The 16,572-nt window shown below is 43.8% G+C and overlaps 1 protein-coding gene across 2 annotated transcripts in view; it reads right to left on the reverse strand.

The window, feature by feature from the left end:
• Nucleotides 1–4,425: 4,425 nt before the first annotated feature.
• Nucleotides 4,426–16,572, reverse strand: part of ARHGAP42 (Rho GTPase activating protein 42) — a 234,145-nt gene continuing 221,998 nt past the window's right edge. For both annotated transcript variants that reach the window (XM_084783140.1, XM_084783139.1), the window contains 5 exons: nucleotides 14,845–15,228; nucleotides 14,300–14,456; nucleotides 12,194–12,256; nucleotides 8,083–8,162; nucleotides 4,426–7,568 (listed from right to left, as the gene is read on the reverse strand). In XM_084783140.1, the coding sequence (XP_084639266.1) occupies nucleotides 7,480–7,568; nucleotides 8,083–8,162; nucleotides 12,194–12,256; nucleotides 14,300–14,456; nucleotides 14,845–15,228 (773 nt within the window). In that variant the 3' untranslated portion in view covers nucleotides 4,426–7,479. The remainder of the gene's footprint in view (nucleotides 7,569–8,082; nucleotides 8,163–12,193; nucleotides 12,257–14,299; nucleotides 14,457–14,844; nucleotides 15,229–16,572) is intronic.

The following is a 16,572-nucleotide window of genomic DNA, read 5'->3' on the forward strand; positions in this document are numbered from 1 at the left end:
AATACAGGGTATGCCACCTACTAAGGCCAGCTTGACCTCCAATATCTCACAAGCACCCAGTTCCTGCATAGACCACCTCACATGCATTGACTCATGCAGGAAAGCAGTCCTGAGGGAAAACAGGTATCTGTCACCCCTGCTCCACCCCAGGTGGAGGAATGATGTTCAGGTAGACTTTATGCCTATCAAAGGAAATGTGGCCTCAGTCTGACTCCTGTCCCATTTCCCTGTGACCAAATCTACATTTGCCTTCTGCATTAGACCTGCTTCTTCCTCTTCGAGCAGGCCAGTTTGGAAGTGAGGATAGTGTGTTCTGACACTAGCTACTTACCAGTCAGCCTGCTTATTGTGGAAAGGTAGCCATTGTTATATCCCCAGCAAAGTTTTAAACAAGTGCAGAAAATACTATCATCTTCATCCACCAGGACATGAAGTTTTGAAACCTAGTGTTTGAAAACCTGCTCTTCCTCACCACTGTCACACTCAGCAGGGACGTAACAGAAGCTCATCTTTCATTCCAAGTGCTCCGGGAAACATGCCTGTTAAACTCATACTGCATACTGTGAAGTGCGTTTTTTAGCCCAACCAGCTAAGAAACATAGCCCCTCACTGGGCAGGTTTCACTCTCATGACCAGCACAGGGACTATCAGCAGTGTCTATAAGAACTAGGAGGCAAGGTTCCTTCATATGCAACTGTACTCAACATTTTAAAACATACGGGTCCTACGTGGCTGTGTACTCTAAGGTTCTCCTGGAAAACTTCTCATCTGACCTGAGGCTGCCCCTAAATGTCCCTTTCTTGCTCCCTCATTTCCACTTCCCCCAAGACGACCTTTCCCAGGCCGAACATCTTCCTTTGCCTTTCTGTCCATGAGCTCATCCTTTCCACCTGGAATAGAGATGTTCTTCTTAAATCAGGTGTGTAGAGCTGGGCAAGGAGAGGAATGGCCATGCTGTGGGCTATTTGCTTCAGTGAGTGGCACTTTAAGAAGACTTACTAAAGTCTCATATCATTATGCATAAAGATCCTTACCTTAAACAAAACACAACTGCGCTATACTTTGGATTTATGATTTCAACCACCAAACATGCCTATGGAGGGAAATACGAGCTGAGCAGAAATCGAAAATACATTATATAGCTGAATCATAATTCACAAACACAGATTTTTTTTGTACCTGGTTTCTAGATTCTCCGAAAACAGATGAAATAAGTGTGTTACGTGTAGTATTTCTCTGATGGTGTGGAATCATTTAATAGATGGATAGGGAAGCAAGGCATTTTTTCAGGCTGAACATAAAATCAACACTGCTGTAGTATTTAGGTGAGTACTAGGCTTAAAGAAAGGACAGCTCAGACAGTGAGTGGATAATTCATATAGAATTCCTGCCTAAGCTCATTGGATGTGGTTATATGGAACTCATAACCTGGTGGACTCAAAACAGGCATGATTAAATGGAACCACAGTGAAAGGTGCCATGCGCAGCCAAGGAGACAAGACTCAAGGATCTATTCCTCAATCCAGCAAATGTTCTGTAACATGGCACAGCTCCTCCTCATATTTGCTCATAACTAACTCCTCAAGCTAAGCAGCCAATCATACATCTTTCCATACTCAAGGCAGTCACCTATCAGGTCAGAGCAGCCCATGGGATGACACATGAACAAGTTCTCCTAATCAGTACTAATGCCTCCATGATGAGATTGTAGAAATCCTAATGTAATACACATATTATATTATATTATATTATATTATATTATATATGTGTGTATATATGACATATAATAAAGAGCAGATTCTAACCAAAATACATAAAACATCCAACTTTCTTTTTCATGTAACAAATCAATGGACCACTTGTGCCCAAGGATACAAAATATAAACATTATAAGATGAGGGTGTGTATCATTTTTGTAAGTCTATTATGAGGGTCTCAAGTACAAGCTTTAAATGATGATATCATGTCACAGTGCCATAAGGTTGGATATGCCATTCTCCTCCATGGGATTGTGCAAAATCCACAGTGCTATTCTGTTGCTTCACCAATCTGAACTGTATGGACCTTTGTGACACAACGTTGATCCTTGTCTTGGCAGCAATGTGGTAGAGTGAGATCTCCTGCCCATAGGAACTGACAAGAAAATTGTATATATGTTTCTCCATCAACTTGATCATAGCACCAAAACAGGCTAGGGATGTAAGCTTTACTTTCAGCTTTTGTGTCTTCTACTAAGAACTGAGATTTCTATTTGGAGAGAAAAAGAAAACAACGAGACTATAATGGCATCAGTCACTACTACATGTAGCCAGAGCAGAAGAGATTAAGGAAATTATTTTAAATGTGCTTTTGTGTGTATGTGTTCCTGTGTATCTGTGCCTATATGGTGTGTGCATGCTTACATATACGCACATGTGGTGTGGTGTGCTTTCATACATGCAAAGTGTGGGTGTGTGAGTGCAGGTAGGCATTTGGTATACAAGTGTGGTCAAAGGCAACCTATGGCTGGTCCTTGGGTCCTTGGGTCCTTGGGTCCTTGCCTTCAGCCTTCAGCCAGGTACTGCTCATTGTCCCCCCCCACCTCCATACACACACACACACACACACACACACACACACACACACACACACAAAGCTAGGAAGGCCAAGAACTTTGAGGCAGTCTCCCTCTTTTTCCTGCCACTCCACAGGAACACCGGGACTATTGCACAGTTTTATGTGCATCCAAGGGATTTCAGCTGAGGGTATAATGCCTTCACAGCCATCTCTCCAGCTCCCCATCCTGAGCTGAAGGAAATCTAGTTCTCTGGCCTTATGATGACCACTTTTCATTTCTGTTGCTCCATAAAAAGCCACACTAAATTTCGGTGCCTTCTAACAGTAATTTATTATGTTTTATGACTTTGCCAGCAACTTGAGACAGCCTGGCTCAACAGATTTACAAGTGAGTTGTCTGGAGACTTTCACTAAGCTGATGACTGAGCTAAGAGAAAGGTCTAAGATGGCCAGTGGTCTAACACTTTGCTGTTCCTCTACAAGACATTTATGCTGGGACCTGAACTCGGACCAGTGTGCACTCTAAACCTCATCTCTCTAGCTTAAAGTGTGCTTATATAATGCTGCTTCCTCCATAGCACACAAACAACCAAAGCCTTTGTGGTGCAGGCTGTTAGAGCTCATGCTTCCTCCATGAAGGTGATGATAACAATGGTTGGATTTGTGAAATGTGTTCAGGAAGACGATAAATGCCAGTTATTGACTAACTGTGAAGCAACAAGACAGAGGCTGGCTGCAGTTAGACCGTTCAGAAATGCTAATCTCAATTTTAAAAAGTGTTTTGATTGTGGAAAGCAAGAGAAAAACAAAGGAAGTGGAATCTGACCCTTAGGGAACATGTATGGCCAAGAGGAAAGCCGTTTCTGGGGAGGAGCCAAACCTCTGTCTCTGTCTCCACCAAGATACATGATCTTTGATGTCTTACCAAGCGGCATGAGGCCATGGTGAGAGCTATGAGCAACAAATGTATTGTCAATTCAAAGGACAAATTCTGTTCCTAAAGCTGTGTGCTTCTGCTATTAGTTAATGAACTGATTAATGAACTGATTAGTTAATGGGCAAGAAATCATATCAGGATATAGTGGCAAAGACACGAGGACAAAGGACAGTACAAATTCGGTCCATAAGCAAGGATCTCAGATCCCAAAACCCCAAACATGCTAACTACACTCTGAGCACTTGCACGATGCTACAGCTAGAAAATTCCACTCCATGAAAGCTGCCTTTGTACATATGTTTAAAATATTGTTTGAAATTACTTTTAGGTTATGTATAGCAAATATATGAAACAGAAATGAATTTCCTGATTTCAGCTGGGTCTCACCCCTGTAATCACTGCAAATGTTGTAATATCTACAGGAACATAAGGTGTCTTATTTATGCGCAGTAGTCCAAAATCAAAAAGAACTCGGGTCCCAAGAATTGTAGATGAGGCATGCTCACACTGCGCTGCGAGTCAAAGTTCTCTGAGTTGAGGTCTGGATAACTTTACCAAAGTAGGCTCTGTGTGACACAAAGGTGTGAGGCCTGTCGTTGGGAGAGAGGTTAGCAGCAGTGAATCCTCACAGAAGCACAGAGGTATTTCATTTGTTTCCAGCACAGCAGGTGTTCTGAAGTCAGTAGACTATGTAAGGTTAACCACTAAAGGGAAAATGGAGGCAGGCAGGATCATGTATTTTATTTTCACTCCTTGAGGGCCGATGTAGTTGGATATTAGGAGAAATATAAAAAATGTCTTTGTCCTTTCTTTAGCCCACTATCCCTGAAAAAGTCAGTTAGCAAAGGGGACTGTTGAATATTTCAGTCGTATGTGTAACACAACAAACTAAATCACCAAACACGGAGAGAACGCATCTTCACACAAACAGGTACAGCAGAGATAGAAAGATCATTTTACTTTTCAGATACTGACACACAATACATTAGGAAAATCGTTCAGTTGAATGACTAACTCGTATGAACCAAACTTAGTGGAATGATGGTACAGCCAAAGAGTCGCCTGTTAAACACATTCAGGGCTTCAAATTCAGGGATACCTGCACAAAACATTGCAAGGGGATTATGTCAAACCCTCAGTGCCATCTTCACACGGATCAAACTATAAGTGTTTTTTGGGGGTGCATGTCGTAGGCTTCAGAGTGTGGGTATGACAGTTCTAACACACTCCACTGTCTCTGAAGAGGTAAGATTCTTTATCGCTTCCGTGGTATCACAGGTCTGGACGTGACTCCTCCACCGCCGGCAGTGCTCTCCTGCATGGCAAACCTTCCTTATGTTTCAGAGTGCAGGCTTGATCTTTGCAGTGCTCCCACATGCCTCATCGGCAGGATGCTTCCATCAGGGGGAGAGGCAGCTTTAGCCTCTCTTCAATAGACCATCACCACTCCTTACATACGAAACTAACATGAAGGAAAAAAATCTAAAAGATTACAAGTTCAAGCACAATGCAACATGAGCCAGCATGTTTGTGTCTTGTTTCAGGGAAAGAACAACAAATAACGACACCGAGTAGATGACGCCGTCTGGAAGGAGAGCTGGATTTTATACCCATGTCCTACATAGAAAAAGCTTGAAGCCCTCAGTGAGCATCCTTGGGTTTAGCGCACAAGCACCTGGGAGGCAGTGATGTCTACGTTAGAGTAAAATGGAAGTTGAGATTTCTTTGTGCAGCAGAAAAAGATAATGGATCTTTGCTGTCAAGTTGGTCTTTGAAAGAAAACCAGCTTCCCTTCATGGGTCCTGATCTAATGTGATGCAAGGGGGGGGGGTGATGACAAGGAGGCGGCAACAGAGGGTCCTGTAGATGGGCAATGGGGTAGTAGAAAGCCTGCCTTCTGTCCCAGAAAAAGGTCATCAGAGACAGCAATGCCATTAGTGTACTAAAAGCTACCAGACACCCACCTTGACCAGGGGGTTCAGCAATAGCTCACTGCAGTGGCCAGGGACTAACATAAGGAGAAAAGAGAGAGAGCCAAAGAACGTTTATGAGGTGTTTCCCATCTGTTGCCTTCAGTTCACTCATGTTATTTCTGGATGTATCTGATACATCTGTCTACTAATGCTCTCTACTCGTTATTTTAATCCATTATTGTATTGTGTAAATGCACCGAGGCACAGTGTTGTGTGTACAATCAGCATCTTAGCGCTAGAAACACTGATGTGATGTAGGATAAATTAAGATTATAGACTATAGCATGTAAAAACAGTTCCATAGACCTTTAGACTCCCACGTGTCTATGAGCTAGAGAAAACTCAGAAGGAACCAGTCAGATAACAAAGCCATGTGGAGTGGGTGACTACTTTTACAATGTGGAGAAGACAGGCTTTTGACACTGTAGACACTCATAGGAATTATATGTTGGAATTATTGAAACAGATTATGATAGAAGAAGTGGCCGATACATAACCCTTTGTTGATAACCTACAAATGGAGAGTAAATACTTCTTGGCCATATCAGCTCTATAATTCTGTGTAATTGATAGGAAAGGCTATCAATGCCTTTGAATGTCATTGAGGAAAACCTTCGCAAATTTCATTTCTACTAATGATGATGGCATGCTTTCAAGCTCTGTGACCTGGGGCTGGAGATACTGCTCAGTGGTTAGGGGCTTTCACTGCTCTTCCCAAGGACCAGCTTTAGACTCCCAGGACACATGGAGTGACTCAGAACCATCTGTAACTCCAGTTCAAGGCTATCTGCTTCCTTCTTCTGACTTTCATGGGTAAAAGGCATACATGTAGTACACACACATACATGTGGAGAAAATACTCATGCGTATAAATAACCTTTATTTAAAAAAGTTCAGATTTTGTGGCCTAAGGTTCTAGCACTTTGGTGTTTGTTTCCCATTTCAACTAAACACAGTTTAGAAGGCACATCTTCCAATTTCAAGTTTCCAAACAATGTCCTTATTGTTTGAACAAGACCATCTCAGAGGCCAAAACTTCCTCATCATTAAAATACTTGGAGATTTTAGCACTGCAAGTGGGACAGCTGTATGTTACACTATACCTTTATACCTGGTCCATAATTGTCACTACAATGTCACAATGCTACTAGGAAACAAAAGATATGCACATGTGGTTTATAAGCAGGTGTGTTTAATGGGAAATTTTATGAAAGTCCCAAGATAGGTTTACATGACTTCTAAAGGAAGGGTTGTTCATCTGTGGTTCACAAGTCAAACCTAACCTGCCATAAAAATCATTTATCTCCAGGCTTTATAGACTCGTTTTTCTGACTTTAGCTTGTAACCCACAGGAGCCATCTAGAATTGTGGATGGACTGCTCATGTGGACTCAGTGTTTGACTTAACTCGGCTTTCTTTACAGACTTCATATACATTATTGCTTTCAAATACTATCTTCTTAGAAACAAATAAAAATATAGTTATGATAAAACAAGGACTGATTCTTTTGAAATGTTTAGGACCAGCAAAACAATCACACATAAAAACAGTATATTTTAAAAGACAAAACAGTAAATGAACAACTTAAATTACACATTTAAAGTAATGATTTCAAGGTTCCCCAGAGACTACCATGCCATAAGGAACAGATCTGAACATGGGTACAGCAGATTTCTGACTTCCAAATTTTGGGTATGCAGAATTAAGCTCAGTATTTAGGATTCTGCAGCTGCTAAAGAGCAAACACTGTCAAAAATCACTTCTTATCAAAAAAAAAAAAAAAAGCGAGAGTATTTTAAAAGTAAGAAAACAGCCAAAAAGAATGGCTAAGATGCACACATTTGTGTTTCTGTTTCCATCGAACGGGAGCTACACAGTCTGCTGGTGAAAAGCTTGAGACAAATAGATGTTTTCATTTAGTGGCTGGTCCCCCGTATCTGTGTCAGATAAAATCATAGCACTTATTATGTGTTACCATGGATACCATGAAGATACTGCCATCCACTAATACTATTAGAGGAAGACAACGTAGTTTTCAGGGACTAATCCCGTTCTGCCTTCATAAGTCGCTTTTAGCCACCCTGGCTCCACTGATGGGTGCACTGGTTAAAGAAAGAAACAAATGTTACTCAAGATGACACTGGCTTCAAATAATTTCTATAAAGTAAACGATCACCTAAGAATCCATGCACTCAGGTTATTGGCGTACAGCCCCTCTAAAGTTGGAAGATTCTTCGTATTCACATAATCAATTAGATTAACTATTTGTCTAAAGTACCCCTCCCCTCCTTCTATATTTCTTTGTAAACAAGATGTACTTGCCAAGCTAGCCTTGTAAGCCTCACTGTGTAGCTCTGGCTGTCCTCAAACTGCCAATCCTCCCGCCCACCTTCAGGAGTGCACTACCATGCCTGTCTCCTTTCTCTCTCTTTTGGATACAAGTGAGAAAATGCTCCCATGAGGGGAGGGGGATGAAGGCTAGAGAAAGATGTGTTGTGTTCATTAAGCCGGATCTAAGATTCAGGGTTCGGGATGGAATCTGGACCCTGTCTAACTGTGGCACCGTTCCTTCACTCTCCCAGATGACCCACTTCAGCAAATGGCAGGGGTACTCACCATTGGAAAAGACCGCCCCCTGGGGGAAGGACAGCTCATGGCTGTGCTCAGCTTTGCAGGAGTACATGGCTTTGGCTTGGCTGAAAGAGCAAGGCAGTTTATAAAAACGACACTCAAAGAGAATATAGCTAAATATAGCAAACATAGGTGAAACCACTTTCAATTAACGTTGATGGTAACTAGAACGTAATATAAAGATGTGCACAAATGGGTCCACATCACAAACTGTGTGTGACCCTATTGTAACCAGCTCAGACTCGTGTATCACTGACACCTTGGAAACCCTTCTCGGGTTTCTAAGCAACACATGCTAAGGAGACAACACAACTGGCAACCAATAGCACAGGCTGGTTTTAAATGTGCTGAGATCGGTTAGAAAGCTGCTGGACAGGACAGGCTGAGTGGGGTTTGGTTTTGGCTCCCCCACTTTAATTTTCAGGTTACCTCAGACCCAGGAGATACGGAAAATACATTGAGTTTGTGGGCTATCATAAGAATAACACCTGCCGCTGCTGACCAACAGCCAACAACTGTCACCTCATCGTCGGGGAGATGATGGGTACAGACGGAGGCTTTGCAACCCAGAAAGGTATCCACATCACCTCTTAAAAATGACAACAACCAACCCCTGCACCCACCACGTGCGCTGTGCAGCTAGGCACTCAGGGCTCTTAAGAGAAGCCTACATTGGAGGCTTTTGTGTACGGTCTGATTCAGAAACACAAAAGCCGACACTAACACTCCATCATCCACTGCTGATCACGAAGGAAGTCACCAGGCAAGTCCCCTCTCCTCCGCCACACTTTCAGTTATGTTCCAAAACACTTGCTGAGTTCCAGGCTCCGTCCCTCCACCTCTTCCAACCAGCAGAACCCGAGACAATCTCATTTCTGGTTTTATTGACTCAATGGCTTCCAGGCGCGCTACAGGCTTTTAACTTTTTGTTCTGATCACCAGCCATCCTACTATTTACAGGGCAGGCAGAGGGCAATGCCACGCCCATCAGGGCAATGCCACGCCCATCAGGGCAATGCCACGCCCGTCAGAAACTTTCAGAGGTGTCCTAGCTACCTTGGCATTCTTTGCAACTTCTATTACTGCAGGTGAGGCTTTCTCTTGATCACTCTTCAGTGTTTTTTTTTTCCTGGTTCAGAAATGAACACATTTCCCCCAAACCACTGCTTTTCTTTCTTTTTTCTCTCTAGAAGCTCTGCTCCCGGGGCTCCTCTCTTTCACCTATGCAGAACCACTGCTTGCTTCCATAAGTTTCTCTACTCCATAGAATTCCATACTCTCTTCTTCTCCCAGAATCTATTTCTCATTACCTCACCTGTCTTCCAGGCTCCTCAAACCCCAAGCCTAGAGCTTTCCTCTCATTTTTTAGAAATATAAGCAGAATTTAGAAGCCAGACTACCATTTTCATGATGCTCAGCCTCAGACAGTTGGCATCCTTCTCTTCCTACCTCTTACTCACACTTTCCAGGCATATGTCCATCTTGGCCACAGCCCTGAAGAGTCCCTCTGACACATTTCTGTCCTCCTGAGTCTCACTGGTTTCATCCAGAATGACCAACTAGTCTCTCCCTTCCTCAGCCTCTGAAAAGCCACTAGAATGATCTGTTATTGATTACTGCCAGTTGCTCAGTGGCAGCCAGAGCCCACACAGTAGTTAGAGGTGAAGCTTTTTTTTTTCTCAAGGCCATGCACTAAAATGGTGGCTAGACACTGCCTGCTTCTAATCACTTGGCCATCCCTCAGTGTCCACAACAGGGGTCTCTCTGAGCTCCTCAGAAGGAACACCAAGCATGTATGGGGGAGGTCAGTCAGGTAAAGGGCCTATGTGCAATTAATCTAGTCTCACTCAACAGTACAAAACTGATGCCTTTTAAGTTCAGAAACACATTCATTAGAAGCTTGAACACTTCACATGAGCAATTTCAGTGACAATCACAACAGTCTAGTTACTGTTAAGGTAGAGACCACCTCTGAGGCCTCAGCCACATATTTCAGAAATATTATTGTACACATTCATAGCCATTTTGATAAGTGTAGAATTATGAGCTTCATTTTAGATAGGGACGAGGACTTCTGAGATGCATAACTATGGGCCACTGCAAATGATGACTGAAAGTTTCAATGTGGGTCCAGCTGACCCCGAAGGTAATGCATGGTCCATAGTGTGTATGTCTCAGTGAAAATTACGATATTTCCCACAGGCGCTTCAATTGGTCGACAAAGGGAACCTAGCATCTCTGCTGAAGCCTATTATTTTATTTCAGCTTCAGAACATACAAAATTATTATAAATGCATAGGCGTTGTCTATGTGTCTACATGTGTCTCTACCATAGCACAGCCTTCTCACTTGCTTAACTAACAGCTTGTTTTGCTAACACCCGTGGGGTTATCTCTGTGACTATAGTGCTGCCCAGCTTCTGTATCTGTAGGCTCCTCCTCAAACTTGCTTAACTAACACCTTGTTTTGCTAATGCCCATGGGGTTATTTCTGTGACTATAGTATACTATAGTATCTGTAGGCTCCTCCTCAAACGCAGATTCAACCAACCTTACTGAACTATTCAGGTGAAAAATGCATCTGTCTTGAACAAATACAGATCTTTTTCTTGTGAGCATTTCCTAAGCAACATGGTGATAGTATCTACTTACAAAGCATGTACACATTAGGTTTTTAAAATATTCTAGTGATAGCGACATCAAGACAGATATAAGCAGGTATTACGCAAATGTTACGCACGGTATATGAGAGGGTGAACAGCCATGAACTCTGTGCACTGGAGGGAAGGTCTTAGAACCAATGTTTTAGGCTTGCTGTTGAGTTTTTATTTACCATGACGACTACTTAGCACTTTGTAATGGAAGGGCTCCACCTAGTGGAGCAATTCCACCACACAGTGGTTCTCAGCCTCCACAGGCTGTAACCTTTTAATGCCATTCTTCACGCTGTGGTCTCATTGCTGCTGTTATGAATCATAATGTGAACATCTGATATGCAGACTATCTGATATGTGGCCCCTGTAAAAGGGTCCTTTGACCGCCCAAAGGGGCTGTGGCCCACAGGTTGAGGAGCGCTGCAGGTCTGACAGGCAAGAACGCAAGGTTAAGCCTCTTTTCCTGAGGCTGGAAAGGAACAGCAATCTCAAAGCTTCCTTTGCCGCAGAGACTCAGATATCTGGTGGAAGCTCTGAAATGCCCCAGTATGTGTGAAAGGATGAGGAGGTGAGGCAGGTTTGCTCTGCCAGCAAGCTCAGTTATATGCTTGTCCGGAGGACCTCCTCTAACAAGGAAACCCTGGGAAACTGGCTACTTCCACTCAATTCTGTGGTTCAAATTAAAATCAGAAGGCCACTGCAGATTAGAGGAACTGGGATGGACAGAGGAAACAGGGACCTGAGAAGGAGCCAACCCCACAAGGCTGGACACTGAGCCACACCCTGTCGAGGAGAAACAGAGGCACCTGGCCTCGTTGGCTTTGCAACACTATACTGTACTGTCAGAATTTTCTGGAAAGTTCTTTCAAAGAAACAGTAAGTTTTAAAAATCAAGAATATATTTTTGACAGTTGCCCCTAAAGTGACTATCATCAGAAGTGTACTAAGAGACAAGTTACAGTAACTTCCATCCTGAGAACATTTGTTTAGAATCTTTCTTTTGGAGGGGAGTGGGGGCAGGATCTCATGTGACCCAGGCTGGTCTCAAACTTGTCATGTTGCCAAAGATGAGCCTTCACTTCCGGTCCTCATGACCTCACCGCCTGTGTGGTGGGATGATGGGTGTGCCCTACCACATCTATTTCACAGCGGGCTCAGGATCAAACCACGGCCTTTTGTAGGCCAGGCCAGCCACCACCCACTGAGTTACAGCCTCAGCTGGAATATTTTTTTCAGGCACTTTACAAGAAAGGCATCCTGGCGGCAGTCTGATGTGATGCCGTTTGCAGACGGACAGTTCCTGGTAGAGGCAATCGACACTGCTCTATTTCATTATCAGAAAAACTGAGGTCGAGGCTGTCGCAGATCCCCTTATGCCAACACAATGCAATGGCGTCACTGCTCTTTCACTTGCTTAATGTCTTAAAGCTTTTGAGAACTTACCGTCCAGAAGAGATCGACTTGAGTGACCCAGCATTTTCAAAGAGTTGAGCCTTTGCGGCCACTCTGAAAAACATTTTAAAATGCAGTTGAGCACTATATTAAAGACGATATCTAAAGAATTTAAAAAAATGCTTTCATATTTTTAAATGAAGCCAATGGGAAAAGTCATTCTGTTCAATGGGACCTTCAGGGTTATTGTGTAAGCGCAACAAACCAGGCTGGAACTGGCACCCAAATTGGAGCCACAGCGGACCTGCTTTAAGCTTTAATGTGAAAGAGCTTTCGCTGCAGCTCACAGAACCTGAGACCGTAAGAAACCCAGAGCTTCTCCCTGGGGCTCTTGCTGTCCTTGTCCTTTTCACCTCAGAGTAAAGAGAGAGAATAGAAGCCTTGGCGAGAGAACCTTCTCTCCCACTCAGCTCCCAGCGGGAAGCCCTAAGGAGGAACCAAAGCTGCGGAGGAGGAGGGTCTGTTCTCATCCCCAGAGTCAGAGCAGAAGAAGATTACTTCCTCTGCCTGAAGCGAAAAGGAAAGAACTCTAAAGGTATGTCCACTAAGTGAGCTGGCTGGTTTGCCTCTGGCTTCAGTCAAAGACTGTGCATGTTAGAGGTTGGGGAGGTCAAGTTGGGAGCAACTGCACTGAAGCATCCTCCACAATCACAATATTTCTTAAATTCACCAAAAAAAAAAAAAAAAAAATTAAATTCCATGAATGAGTCCCTAAAGTTGGCTTTACAATAATCTGCTTTTAATCATTATAATTAAGTAGTTAAATTACTAATTAAATAAATTTTTACATGCATGGGAAGGTCACAAGGAAACTTCTGGGAGTTGGTTCTCTCCTACCATGTAGGTCCTGGGATGGAACTGAGGTCCTCAGGCTTTGTGGCAACCACCTTTATCATTGTGCCATCTCACTGTCACCAACCCTTAGTTAGAACTCTTCACAGAGCCCCAACAAACAATCCTGAGGACCACTTTCCACCTAACCCACAAGATACCCCCCTCAAAAAAAAACCCAGAATTTCTTCTGTTTCCTAAAGAGCTATTTTCTCATCGCCTCTGACTATCCATCTACATTTTAATTTCTTTTAATTGCTTTAACTGAATGTCAAGCAAACAGACTTGCAAGTAGATTCATCCAGCTTGACTTCTGGAGAGAGGCGGGGGATGCTGGACACTCAGGAACTAAATACGTAGAAAATATATCACACAGAAAGATTTACAGTTCCACTCTTATATGGAGATGGGCTCAATGAGTGAAATACTTTCCTTACTAAACATTCAATAAATAATGAAAATGTCAGGAACACACACACACACACACACACACACACACACACACACACACACACACGACAAAGAACCTGGAGGTTGGGGAGCCCAAGGCTGCTAAGCATTTAGGCATCTGCTCTGGTCTATGAAGAGGCCTTTGCTCATACTGCCAATCTTGGAAGGAGCATGCAGCCCTTTAGAGGAGACCCCATGAGCGCTCACAGAGCTGTCAGGGCACAGGAACACAGAGGAACAGGAGCTTCCTGCCTCGATTCTAACACCTTATTTCTTCAGGCTCCCTTCATCCCTCCTTACTGTGTTCCGTCCCCTTTTATGTAGCTGTGTTCTCCCAGCTCTGTAGTTCTGTGTTTGTGAGAAGTGCCCTCTTCCCTTCACCTTTGCGACCCTGATGGGATCCTTGTTCCAATCAATGAGGCCTCAGACAAAGAAGCACAAGACGGAGGGACAGAAACCCCTCGTGTTTAGACACTAACCATACTGGGGAAGCTTTAATAGAAAGGTCGCTAGCTCTAAGGGCCACCAGCACCCTATTGCACATCTGTTCTGACACTCTATATTAAGCCGCGGCTCTGAGTGTGGGCTAGCCTTTGAAGCGACGACCCTCGAGGTTGGTGATGCCCTGAGCTGGTAGTAACTCTCACATTCCTTATTGACATGGACAGAGTCTAACAGAAGTTAAAGGGACCGACTCTATTAACTACAGGACCCCCAAATTCTTTTAAGGCAGACACACACACACACACACACACACACACAAACACACACACGCCGCTGCACCGTTAAGAGACACAGATAGTCATTCTAACTTACACTGAGCCAGGTCGCTGGTAGCCATTGCTGGAGGCAGTGTCTAGCCTTAACCTCCTGCACATTTTTGGAGGCAGCTCTGGGTTTGGTGTGACTTTGGGTGACTCTTTGGAGCCTATAGAAGTTAAGCTTTGAATGGATCCACTGTAGCTCTTGTTTCCTAAAAAGAAAGCCCAAGAAAACAGGCAAGGTGCTATTAGCCAAAATAATAGGGAAAAAAAATCGCAGTACAGTGCATAACAAAAGGCAGCGTTTTCCTCTGAGAAACAGGAAGGTACAGAATGTTCTGTGGGTGCAGCAGTCCATCACTTAGAGAGATCGAAATCTACAGCAATTACAAGACATCAACCCCACAAAGATGGAAAGATTCAGTGTGTGTGTGTGGGGGGGTGTCACAGTGTAGAAAAGTTTTAAAATCCAACTTAAGAACAAAGTAGTCAAGCTTCATTGGTTTCCCCCATTGACCTTGTCCCTGCTTAGTCACCCCCGATGGCCCTGCCAGCAACACTGGGATGACACCATGCAGCTCAGGCTCCCAGGCTGCTCACCTTCAGCTGCAGAGATGGATCTGAGGGAGGAGGAAGCAGAGGACCTCTTCAGTCCTGAAAGCCCGTAGGGCCCTTTCTTGACTAGGTCTATGGGCGGAGAGACGTCCCCAGGGCTGGTGACTGAGGCCACGCTCTGGCAGTCTGACTCCACATCTGTTTTGGTTGCATCTTCTCGAGAACTGGACTCTGGACTAGCTGTCCAGAGACCCAGACGTTTCTGTCCATTGGAAGATGACGGGGAGGCAATCCAAGGAATACCGCCTGACTTCTCCCTGGGCTGGCAGGAAGTCGACTTGCTGGTGCTGTTTTGTTCGGAGGAGTGGGAAGAGAGCGACTCTATGCTGCCCATGGGTGTGCTGTCTGGGCTGCTGCTGTAGGAATCACCTGAGGAAGAGACAAAGGTGACAGCGGCTAAAGGTCATTGCCATGAAACAGGACCACCAAAGCCCTCTGCACTCCATGCGCCACGCCTTTCACTGGCATGGTGGGTCTTTTCCTGGTCGACTCTCCTCTGTCCTAGACAAAGGCTTTTAAGTTGGCCTTTGATGGTGGTGACTGTGGTTTTCCATACATTCTCTAGGATAATTTTTTATGCATCTGTGAACTGCTCCTATAGACAAGTGTGGCTCTTTGAAGCATTTTTGGACTGACTTGAATTGAACAAAAATTAAGTGACACAAGACTCAGAAATAAGAGAAATTGGCCCCTTTCATAATCATATATTTTTTTTTAAAAAAATCAATGAAAGAGACACACTTCAATTAGAGACGTATTTGTGTCTTCTTTTATGTTTCTGCTCACAGGTGGCCCTGAGTCACAAGGTGCCATGACTCTGTCATTCAGAGGCACTACTGAAGTTCAGCAGCAAATTACGAGCAGCTCACAGATTTGGAAGGAAGAATTTTTTCACTTTCTTACTATGAATAGAGTAACACAAGAGACTGGCTGTTGGTCTGGGGTGTAACTCAAGGGGCGAACGCTTGTCTAGGCTCCACAAGACCCTGGGTTTAAGACCTTTCAGGTGAAAAAAAAATCAAACAATGAAAAGCTGGCTGTTTAACTAGGTTTATTTTTAATATTCCTAAAAGTAAAAGTATCAAAAGTCAGAGAAATTGCACTAAATCTTGCAAAATATACGTAAGTGAAAATTTACTATACAGTTTTCTATTAAATATGATCACAGGGAAACACTGGGGCCTGGTGGAAAAGACATAAACTAAGGACCACCATAGCTTAATGTCTGTCATAGGTTCAAGCCATGGTCACGCCACCCTGAGGCTTGCCTCAGAATAAGGAGTTTGTCATTTCCTGTGTGTGGTCGGTTTTCTTTTTATTTCTTTACTCTCCTTGGGACACTCTGACATCCACAAGCTGATTTTTAAAGAACATAATGTGAAAGAAAAGCCAGAAAACGTCTTTTCAGCCTGACATCCTGTAGCTTCTTATCTGCTGCTCTGACAACAGGACAAAACCCGCCCCAGGTAGCACCCAGTGTCCTTAATCACAGCCCCGGAACAAAGAGCTGCGAGCGAACTACTGCTTTCTCCCTTTGTAGCAATAACGAATCTGCTTGTGCACGGAGCCACACGGTGAAGCTGACAAGGACGGTATAAGTGCTAAAAGAGGGGCGTCGGGGAAAAAAGCCACCCACAAGAACATCTGTTTGTTCCTAGTTTCTAACAAAACTAAGTCAGAATAATCGGAAGAACGAGAGGAGCCTCTCCCTGA

Source organism: Acomys minous (assembly GCF_964271855.1).
Source record: "Acomys minous genome assembly, chromosome: 5".
In the NCBI taxonomy this organism is placed as follows: Eukaryota; Metazoa; Chordata; class Mammalia; order Rodentia; family Muridae; genus Acomys; species Acomys minous.